This window comes from Hemitrygon akajei, chromosome 3 (assembly GCF_048418815.1).
Source record: "Hemitrygon akajei chromosome 3, sHemAka1.3, whole genome shotgun sequence".
In the NCBI taxonomy this organism is placed as follows: Eukaryota; Metazoa; Chordata; class Chondrichthyes; order Myliobatiformes; family Dasyatidae; genus Hemitrygon; species Hemitrygon akajei.
Genome location: NC_133126.1, coordinates 34,565,162 through 34,576,807, shown reverse-complemented (window position 1 = coordinate 34,576,807; position 11,646 = coordinate 34,565,162). Strand labels below are relative to the sequence as shown.

The following is an 11,646-nucleotide window of genomic DNA, read 5'->3' as shown; positions in this document are numbered from 1 at the left end:
AGTTGCGGGTCAGGTAGCATCGGAGGAGCGAGAAAGGGAAATCAATAGGAGTTAACACCGCGAGTCAGGAAGCCAGCGGGGCGACAATGGGACTCCCGGCACGCGGCATTACGTATGCAGGCGAGCGAGGGGGGCGGTGACGCCAGGCTGTCGTGCGAGTGGCTGCGCGGTGGTGACGTAAGCGGGTGGCGTGGAGGGTGTGTGTCCGTGGGAGCGAGCTCGTGCGCGCGCGCGTGTGTGTAGCGAGAGAGAGCGAGCAAGCCAGCGAAAGAAAGTTGGTGGTGGTTGTAACTTGGGAGCCGCCATTCTGTGTTGTGTCTGGAGAAAAGACATCCGGTCTGACATACCATCGGTAACGTGTAGGACCACTTCCCGGCAGCGAGCCAGAGTGCAGGCGGTCGATCAGTGGTCGGAGCCGATAGCCGGCGTTCCCGTGCCTGGCCGCGGTAGAAGAGATCGAGGAGGGAGCTGCGAGGACAATAACGCGATGCAAGTCGGCGGCGAGAAGAAGGGGTGAGTGTGCCCGTGATCGGCGGAACGTAGTGGAGCTGACCGTGAGCGGCTGGTTGGCCGCTACCTGTGGATGGATCGGTGAGCCATCCGCGGGCAGCGTCTCCTCCGACTGCCGGCAGCGAGAGTGGCAGGGTGCAATCCTGGAACTCGCCTCAGGCCCCCACGTCGCCATTTTGTGAAGTTGAGTCTGAGCGGAGCTGGACTGAGGCCTGGACTGGGCGCCAGGGGATGGAGGTAGGGGTGTGCTGGAGGATTCTGTGCGGCTGCCGCTGTCTGGTCAGCTCTCGGTTGACCTTGGACCGCTTAGATTAAAGGTGATAATCTTGAGGTTGTCTTTGCAATGTGCTTTTGGTCGGGCCCGGGATAATAGGTGACCTTCACTCGATCTCAAAGTTTGGTGGAAAGCGCTGTCTCCCTCGGTATTCAGGTTTTGCTTTCTTCTGCTGTCCTGCTGAATTATTGTGTTGTAAACAAGTGAAATTTTGCGTCATTGTCTTTGATGGATTTGTCAGTGTTTGAGACATTTGTACGTAAATATGTAATCTGGTCAAACATCTTTGGTGAAATATGGTGATCACGGTGAAATTATATTTAATTTCACGGGTTGCTTGTATTGGCTTTAAAACCCACGAAGGTTTGTTTTCTGGGCAGTTGTAAATCTTATATTCTGTAATCTTTTCCCGCATTCGCAACAATATACTACACACTAACAAGACTGATTTACGGCGACCACTCAGACTGAATGCTATCAAAAATCACAGATATACCTGTGTTCCGTTCATTTGGAGAAAATGGGCAATTTGTTATAACTGTTTTTGCTGTGGTTATCATAACAGGGAATGATTCAGATTTTTTAATTTAGAAATTTGAATGGTTAGAAAAAAGATTTAGTTCTTGCTTATTTATATTCAATAAAATGAAATTATTGTTGGGTGAGGCAAGTCTTAATATATTCTTAAAAGCATTGCTAAATTAATAGAATACATTGAATCCTGTAAACGTTGCCAAAATATATATTCTTTGGATGTCAAAACTCTGAATGTGTTGTATTCTCAAGTCTGCAGTTACTCAGTTCTGAACACCCAAGTTACTGTGTATATTTCATTAATTGTTAACTTGTCCAGTTTGAATCTTGAGAATCTTGGGGGTTTTTTTGTAATTTATTTTTTATTTAAGTTCATCATCAATCATTTCCATGAGATGTATTTCAGATACAATACATATATATCATATAGTCATATTTGCCACAAATCTCCACTTAAGGTATACACTTATAGAAAAGAGAGGAAAGAACAAGCAAAATGAGAAAACTGTACAAGCAGGGAGTGATCTTTTTATTACAACATATTGATTTGTGGGAATAAAATCAAGCCTATGAGGTATTATGTAATTAAACCATTCTTCCCAATATGAGTCAAATTGTTCCAACTTATGATTAACAAATGCTGTTATCTTCTCCATTTTGTAAATGTCCATTGTAATTTCCATTTTCGCATTTAAAGTTGGGTAGCCATTTCCTGGTAAGAGTCTTTTCACCAGCCACCAACAGTATATTCATAAAGAGCTAATCAAAATTATGTATAAATCTGAAATAAAAATGTACAATTTCTGAGAATTATACAAAAATATTCAAATGGCAAAATAGTACAAATGTGGCTGACCAGGGAAGTCAAAGTTAATGTAAAGGCAAAAGAGAGGGAATACAACACAAAAATTAGTGGGAAGACAGGATTGGGAAGCTTTTAAAAACCTACTGAGAACAACTAAAAGAATCATTAGGAGGGAAAAGATGAAATATGAAAGCAAACCAGCAAACAAAATCAAAGTGGATAGCAAAATCTTTTTCAAGAATGTAAAAAATTAAAAGCGAGATGAGAGTGGATGGATATAAGACTGCTAGAAAATGAGGCTGGAGAAATAATAACAGGTACAAGGCGATGGCAGATGAACTAAATGAGTATTTTGGATTACTTTTCATGGTGGAAGACGCTAGTAGTGTGGCAGATGTTGAAAGGTGTGAGGGAAGAGAAGTGAGTGCAGTTACTATTACAAGGCAGAAGGTGCTCAAAAAGCTGAAAGACCTGAGAGTACATAAGTCACCTGGACCAGATGAATTGCACTGTACAGTTCTGAGGAGGTAGCGGTGGAGATTGTGGAGGCATTAATAGTGATCTTTCGACTCTGGCATGATGCCAGAGCACTGCAAAATTGCAAATGTCACTCTTTTAAGAAAGGAGGAAGGCAACAGAAAGGAAATTATAGACAAGTTAGCCTGGTTCCAATGGTTGGGAAGATGTTAGAGTCAATTGTTAAAGATGAGCTTATAGTATTTGGTGACAGAGGACAAAGTCAGCATGGTTTTCTTAGGGGAAAATCTTGCCTGACGAACCTGTTGGAATAATTTGAGGAAATTGTAAGTAAGATAGATAAAGGGGATGCAGTAGATGTTGTATATTTGGACTTTCAGAAGGCCTTTGACAAGGTGCCACACATTTAAGCTGCTTACCAAGTTAAGAGCTCATGGTATTACAGGAAAGTTGCTGGCATGGTTAGAGCATTGGCTGATTCGGAGGAGGTAGTGAGTGGGAATAAAATGATCCTTTTCTGGTTGGCTGCCAACAACTAGTGGTGTTCTGCTGGTTTGGTGTTGGGACCGCTTTTTATGCTGTATGTAAATGATTTGGATGATGGAATAGATGGCTTTGTTGCCAAGTTTGCAGATGATATGAAGATTGGTGGAGGGGCAGGTTGTGTTGAGGAAACACGTAGGATGCAGAATGACCTAGATAGATAAAGGAGAATGGGCAAAAAAGTGGCAAATGAAATATGATTTTGGAAAATGCATGGTCATGCACTTTAGTATAGAAATAAGTATGCAGACTGTTTTCTAAATGAGAAAATCTAAAAATCTGAGACTGAGAATCTGGGTCCTTGTGCAGAACACCTGAAAGGTTAACTTGCAGATTGAGTTGATGGTGAGAAAGATATATGCAATGTTAGCATTCATTTCAAGAGGTCCAGAATAGAAGAGCAGGGATGTGATGCTGAGGTTTATAAGGCACCATTAAGGCTCATCTTGGGTATTGTGAACATGTTTGGGCTCCCCATCTAAAAAAAGATGTGCGGGTATTGGAAAGGTTTAAGAGGAGGTGCACAAGGATGATTCTGGGAATGAAAGGATTATACAAGGAGTGCTTAATGGCTCTAGACCTGTACTCGCTGAAATTTAGAAGGTTGAGGGGGGATCTTGTTGATACCTTTCAAATGTTGAAAGACCTATATAGAGTAGATGTGGAAAGGATGTTTCCCATGGTGGGGGAGTCTAGGAGAAGACAGCACAGCCTCAGAATAGAGGGCCATCCATTTGAAACAGATGTGGAGAAATTGTATTAGTCAGAGGGTGGTAAATTTGTTAACTACAGGCAGCTGTGGAGGCCAGGTAGTTCTTAATTTGACATGGCATCAAAAGTAATGGGGAGAAGGCCAGGGAGTGGGGCTGAGCAGGGGAAAAATGTCAGCCATGATTAAATGGTAGAGCAGAGTCGATGGGCCAAATGGCCTAATTCTGCTCCTGTGTCTTATGGTCTTAAGTTAACAAGAATTGATTATAAGTTTCTCACAGAGACATCCTTGAGTTTTGGTATACACTCACTTAACCTAAGAAAAACAAATGTTTAAATGGTGATGATTAATCATTGCACTTTGGAACTTTACTAGTTTTAGGCCTTGTGAAGTTTGATAGCTTAACATCCTAGAATTTAGATTTTCATGGATCATAATTATGTTTTTATATGAGCTTTGTTTCTGTTATCACAAATGTTTTTGTTTGAATATAGTTTGTTTCCTTGACATCTATTATCTATATGATACCACCTCAGTTATCTATTGTAATGGAAAAGACATTCTGGGAGGTGAACGTAGTGAGGCCCTCACTACGTTGTTGGTGTATTGTTTCATACATAGACATAATATATGTACTAGATTCCTGGTGTTTAATCTGTGATGGTGGTGGGGCTGTAATTTGGAGGCTGTGAATGAGGCCCTCGTTGGTCAGGGTTGACAGTTAGATGTTGTATCCTAGCTGTCTACATGATCCGCAAACCCATGGAGCAGCTTGCCCCTCTCCACAGAGCTAATGAATCCAAAGGAATGGCAGAGATGGTACAGTTGGCCTCCAGCGGTGTTGCAGTTATTCCCAGTCAGTGTTAAACTCAACAAATGGACTTCAGTTCTGGCATTTTCCTTGGGGTTTATTCCCAAAGCTTTTCCTAGGAGTGGGTATAACTACAGAACAGTGAATTTTGGAGATCAGTTTTCTTTCTTGATGAACTGCCAACCACGGCTGGCGAGTCCCATTTGCCGGAAGCGACTGGTTTTCAGGCACCAGTAACCCACTTTTGCTTCTTTTGTTAGTAGAAATGGTTCCACCAGGCTTAGTAGCTATGAAGACCAGGAGCTAGACTTGGTTGTCAGAGGCTATTTGTGATGCACTCCATTGGGAACATTCAGTAGGTAGTGGGAACTTAACCCCCATTATCCTCTCTATCTCCCCAGCTATGACAACCTTAAAGAACCAAACTGAATACGTTGCAAAGTTCATATTTATATCTGTTTATTCCAATCACTTTGAAAGTTCTAGGAGGTGAGTGCTGCTGCATTCAGAGTTTAAATCTGAAGCTGGGATGGGTATTGGAGACCCTCTTTGTTCGTCCTTCTTTCTTGGTCCTGTAGTTCCACTGAGATTATGTTTGGAAGATGCCCAAACCAGCAAGAAAATGCTTTGAAACAAAAAGCTGTGACTTTACTGGTCTTCCCATTTTCCACCAAAAGTTTCACATACGTTCAGTGATATGATTTGTTTTTTAAGAAAGCGGTGCTTCTTATTGTTAGTGAGCATATATAAACATTGACTTAATAGTTTGCATTTCCCTTGTATATGAAATTTAAATAAGAAATTAGAAAGAATCTTATTCATTAACATTAGCAGTGCAAGATACTTCAAACATAAACAGATAGAGGGAGACGCTGATCCCAGAAAACAGTTTGTGATTATAAAATCAACTGCCTTTTTGCCAATGTGTGTCAGTTTGCCAGTTTTAAGCAATGTTAAAATCATAAGGTTTACTTGGTTGTACATGCCTTTTGAAATATTTCTAAATATTAAAGGGTTTTTTTTGGATCTTGCATCTGAATGAGGTCAATTATAAATCACTTCAGAACTTGTTGATCACTGGAGAGCATGTATGTATTTTCCTGAGCATTTATTTTATGCTGCATTAAAGATTCTAGGACTACTAGATGCATTTTTTCCCTAGCTCTTTGCTGAAAGAAGTCATTTTCTCTGTGGATATGTGGCCAGAGCCTCAAGTTAATTGGCTATTGTATATTTGGGATGAGTTAGAATTTGTAAGGTATTCTTTTCATGATCCTTAGCCTAATCTCTAGATGGCAGGTTTAAGTAAAGTCTCTGGATCAGAATCTTGGCTGATTAACTGTGAGCAAGAGAAAGATTAAATGTCCTTGGAGTTTCCATTGCTGAAATCAGTTAAACCAGAATGACACCACTTTGCTCCCTTTTTCAGGACTTTACACCCATCCATATCTTTTCTAGGAGTTGCTAGATCTGTTTCAGTTAATCTTTTATGGTTATGTAGAATTTACAAATCACTACCAAGAAATTTGAGATACAGATTAAAATGCACTGTCGGGATTAGTGTCTTTGTGAGAAGGTAAATAAATCATCAAAAATTATTTTGTTTTCAGTTCCCCTTTCTTGTTATAAAAAAAACTATCTTGTTTACTAGGACCGCCCCCCCCCCCCCCCCCCCCCCCATACTGTAGAGGTTGTCCACACTCAGCTATTGGCACAAAATTAACACTTGGTTGGGGGCGTTTACTTTGTCTTTAAATGTATGGCAGATATTGGTATAGTAAATAAAAATAATCCCTTTTCATTACCAAAGCACACCAAATTCTAAATGTTGTGCATATAGGAAATTGCTTCCAGACTCCAGAAAGTCCTTCTTTGTCATCTTGAGGGTGTAATTAGGGGAATGATGGAATATTGTTTATGTCCTTCACAAGTCCCATTTCAATAACAGGGAAAGCTTAACTTCATCCAGGCTAAAGCCATCTACACAATTTTATCCCACACTCTGATAGTCCAGTACTATTTCTGCAGTGCCACTGTGCCTTGGGTGAATGTCCTGGAAGATTAAATGCAGCTATTCTTTACTGCTTCGAAGAGGCATTTGTAATACTACTTCCTGCAAGTTCCTTTCCAAATTGGGCACCATCCCAACATGGACGTCCATCATTGCTGGAGGAAAGGATTATCCCCATTCTCAAAAACGTTTGAAATACATTATGTACCATGGACTAAATTAAAGATGTCTAACATCATCATAATCAAGTTTGGTAATTAACACTTGTACATATTTTCCTTGCATTTTAATTTATTTCTGGATTACTCCCAGTGTGGTACTCTCATCAATCCAAAGAGAGCTAGATTATCATTTTCAGTGCTTGACTGGAGGAATTATGTAGAAGGAATGGTCTCGAATTTCTAGGACCAATGTTGAAATAATGAAGATTCAGCATGTAAAACATCTTTCCCTAAATGGAGAGAGACCTGTGCTTTGCAGAGAGGGTAGATGGAGTGGGGAACTTCAACTGGATTGAAGGGAAAAAAATCCACAAGGGTTTAAAAAAAATTAGAAGTATGCATCAACAAAATTATATCAGTGAAATTTTATGTCTAAATTTATGCGGCATTGAAATAGAACAAATATTTAAAGAGGTTGATCTTAAAGCCTTCCAGAGATTTGCTGCAACTCAAGGATGATCAGGATTTAAATATTACAGATTTAAGGATTTTTAGAAGTTGAAGGGTATGCAGGTTGTAGATGTGTGTGCATTAGGGTAAAGGGCATTAAGCAAGGATGGTCAGCAAGTGAAATGTGGTCTGGTGTTTAGAAATAACCAAACTTCTCCACTGCTAATGACTTTGATATAGTGGTAAGATTATGTCAATATGGAAAAATTGATTGGAATGCTAATGATAAAAGTTACTACTATTGGAAATTGCAGTAAACTAACATTTCAGTAATACTCTTCTGCCACTAAGTTAATTTTAGCTTGTTATCATTTTGCAGTGAGCTTCACTACGGTCCAATTTTAGTTTTGAGAAAGAAAATTTGAGGATTGGGAGAATGTTAAATATTTGTTTACTTGAATTTATTTTATATTGAACAAGTACATAGAAAATATTGGAAATATTTAAACCTATTTTTATTTGACATTGGGCCACATCCAGTTCCCAGTTTACTATTTTTCAAATTTGTTCCAGTGACTATTAACACTTTGTTTTTTAATCTGAAGGTGCTGCTTGTCACTATATTCAGATTCATATCAGCTTTTGACTAATTTATCATATACACATTGAAGCATACAGTGAAATGCATAAACTAAAGAGATTTTGCAGATACAGCACATCTAAAATGCTGGAGGAAGTCAACAAGTTGGACAGCATCGATGGAAGTAAACGGTCAATGTTTTGGAAAGGGGAAGACACTGGAATAAAAAGGTGGGAAGATAATAAAGAGGGGAAGGAGGGGAGGACAAGCTGGAAAGTGATAGATGAAGCCAGGTGAGTGGGAAAGGTAAAGGACTGGAGAAGAAGAAATCTGACAGGAGAGGAAAATGGACCATAGGAGAAAGTGATGAAGTAGGAGCACCTGGGGGAGGTGAGGAATAGAAGGGGGGAGAGGGAGAGGAAAAAGAGAAAGGAAAAAAAATACTGGAAGGAGAAATCAATGTTGTTTTTTAAAAATCATCAAGCAGGATATAAAACCCATAACTTTTTTTTGTTGGGTGCTACCTGGACAGAATATGTGGTGTGGCTTCTCCACCCCAAGAGTGGTGTCATTGTGTGTTAACAGCCAACATGCCTAGGATGTGCTGGGGGCAGCCCGCAACTGTTGTCTAATTCCGTCACTAACAAAGCATGCCCGCAATGCTCGGCAGAACAACACAGAATACAATAAACAAAACAAGTCCCTTCTTCTTACCCGTCCACCCAGACAGACAGTTCTCCAACCATAGGGCAGGCCTCTGGGCCTCCAGCGGACATGTGGATAACAGGCTTCCAATTGTCGCAGTGGATTTCAGACTCCTAGATCCATAGCTTTGGACAATGGGCTTCAACTTCTAGATATCTTGGTTGATCTTGTTTTAAAAATGAAACGACACTGCAATGTGGATGAAAGACGTCCTGATGAAGGGTCGCGACCTGAAACGTTGACTGCTTCTTTCAACGGATGCTGCCCAACCTGCTGAGTTCATCCAGCTTTTTTGTACGTCAAGGTAAGCATCTATCTTTGCACAATAGCCAAAGGGTATAAATTATGTCATAATTTACACAGTTTCTATATAAGACACTACTTGATGTGGCTTGCAGTTCCAGCAACATCCAATCCTATCCTTCAGTTTTCCCGTGTGTATCAGTTTTCTTACAACTCAAACATGTGCTGGTTGTTATGTTAAATGGTTATTGTAAATTATCCAGACATCCGTGTTGGTAGGGGAAATGTGGTGCAATTGATGAAGTAAGAATAGGCGAATAGTACTGTTCTGGGAACCAGCATGGATTTGATTGAATGTCATCTTCCTATAAAAGTGTGAAATTATTGAGATTCCAGTAGTTTTTATTAAATCACACTTTGCACATATTGGCATTATTAATGGCCACTTGAGTAAACTTGGAAGAGCTTTGTTCTATATTTAACATGATTTTGTTTACTAGCTGTTTTAAAATTACTGATAGTTTTGAGCAAACAGAATTTCTTTTGAAGTTCAAATGTTTTGACTGTCAGTTATGGTCTGAAAATAAGATTATTACTCCCAATTATATTAATAAAGATTTCCTGTCCATTTGTAGAATAAATAGGGCATTGGTTTAAGCTTAGTACACAAAGAAAATCGTTTATATTACCATAGTACATTTTAATTATTGTTTTGTTTATTTTTCTGGCTCAGCCAATTTTTAAAGAATATTTATTGGTCTAAAGAAGATATCAGACAGATATCCTATCATAGGAATAAGAAATTCTTCCATCTACATAATTGAAATTTTCCCACTGAAAGTGAGGAATGCAGAACTGCTGAGTAGCTTAGCTCTTTTCTCCCTTGTTGAACGATTCTTTAAATTCCTAGAATTTGATTTGCAGAGCTAGCTCTATAATTCATTCATTTTTAATTCCTTCATTAATTTTATTCATTTTTCAGACAATAAGGGTATAGGCTCAGGAACAGATTAAAGTTATTATCCATTGCTAACAATGGCATAATTAAGTATTCTTTCCATTGTTTCTTTGATGATGTGTTGGCCAGTATAGCTTTTATTTGTGGCCAGTATAGCTTTTATTTGTAGTCTATCAATTATCAAACACTGACCCCCTTCTTAAATTTTGCACCCTCCCAGGCAGTAAATTGCCATCTTGCAAATACAATGTAATATTTGAGCTTGAGCCTCCAAATGTTTATCTTGTCATCACTAAGATCACTAAATCCTACTCCAGCTCATTTGCTACTAAAGCCCTAAAGCCCTTAATCATTTAATCTCACTTCTATTTCAACACATTCATTTCTTGCCTACTTAGTAACTTAGGTCAGTTATCTAGACCTTGCTAACTTTGATATCCGTACTTCTAATTCAAGGCTTTCTTAATCTCCATTATTTCATCTGCCATTGAAATTAACTTACTAAACCCCTCTTTAATTTTTCTTCTTTTTATTGATAACACTTGTGAATTGTCATCTTCGAATGGTGTGCTGCATAGAGGCATTAGACAAATATATTTGTTTTGTTGTGGGGGAGATGAGTTTAGTACAAATAAAGCATAAATGTAAATGCATTTATACTTTCACTTTTCATCTGTTCCCTTCGGATTGATTCTTGACGTATGAGTCTCATAAAACATCACACATGTATCTAATTGATTTACTGAATTTATTATGCATTTGTATTGTACGCAAATTTTTAATGTGTACACCAGTGAAGTTTAGCAAGTCTGGTCAATAAAACAGGAAAATAATATTATCTGCAGACTCATTATGAAATTTTAAATGAGAAATGTAGTTTTTAAATATTCCTTCTTGGTGATTTCATCATAATTGGTAGTTTTGACATGTTAGACTTAGACCCATTTTCAGTTTTCTCATGTGTGTCAGTTATTGAAATGGCATTTCCTTGCTGATGGTTCTTTAAGTCAATCTAGTAATTATTCAGGTGCTTGCACTTATCAGTTTGTTAGATATAAATATGTTTTGAAAAATCAGTGTTATTAAAAATTGAATCACAATTTGAACTTTTAAGGTGCATTTTTTCTTTTGGTGGATCTGAAGAAGAGGAGGAAGGTGATAACAAGTAAAGATGTTTCAGAAAGTAAGGTTGCTAGTGAAGGGGTTTGCTTTAGCAATTGATAGATCAGTGTCTGATTATTAATTTAATAATAGATTCATCTCAGCACCACATTCCACTAAATCTAAGGAAACCAACATGGTTGTCTGCAACTGAGGTCTGAAAAATTTATTCTGAACTTTCTGTCCCAAAAAGTGAAAGGGTGATGGTACCAGGAAGGAAAATACACCTTTAAATTTTGTCAGCTTGCATTAGTTGTGTAGCTGTGACATGTAATTTAATGTTACCTCAAGGCAATTTCAACTTGGGTTATATATTAAATTAGTTGATTAAATAAAGAATCACAGAAAATCTGATTTGTAGTCTGTTTGACCCCTCATGTCTGTCGAGAGCAAGAGAAAATTATCCAGTTTAGTTCCTGTCACACTTTAATCACTACATATCCAGGCATTTTAAACAAAGTTTCTGTCTTTATCACTTTTACCAGTTTGAGTTTCAAACTTTTGGCACACTCTGATGAGAAATAACATGATCATCTTGCAAACCCTTTTGAAATATATGCTGCTTCTGTGTTTCTTTTGACCTCTCCACTGAAATGTGCCCCTACTATTTATTTTGTGTAGGACCCTAATAATTGAGTGTGTACAATTAAGTCTTTCTTCAGCCTCCTCTGGCCCAAAGGAAACATTCCTGGTTCATCAGCTTTTTTTTCT

General features: G+C 38.5%; 1 protein-coding gene across 2 annotated transcripts in view; it reads left to right on the top strand.

Moving 5' to 3' along the window:
• Positions 1–224: 224 nt before the first annotated feature.
• The window catches only part of hif1aa (hypoxia inducible factor 1 subunit alpha a), a 42,810-nt gene continuing 31,388 nt past the window's right edge, over positions 225–11,646 (top strand). The window contains exon 1 of one of the 2 annotated variants that reach the window (XM_073039525.1): positions 225–513. In XM_073039525.1, the coding sequence (XP_072895626.1) occupies positions 488–513 (26 nt within the window). In that variant the 5' untranslated portion in view covers positions 225–487. Of the gene's footprint in view, positions 514–718; positions 828–11,646 lie in introns of those variants that run through there. The other variant, XM_073039526.1, reaches the window with a different exon arrangement.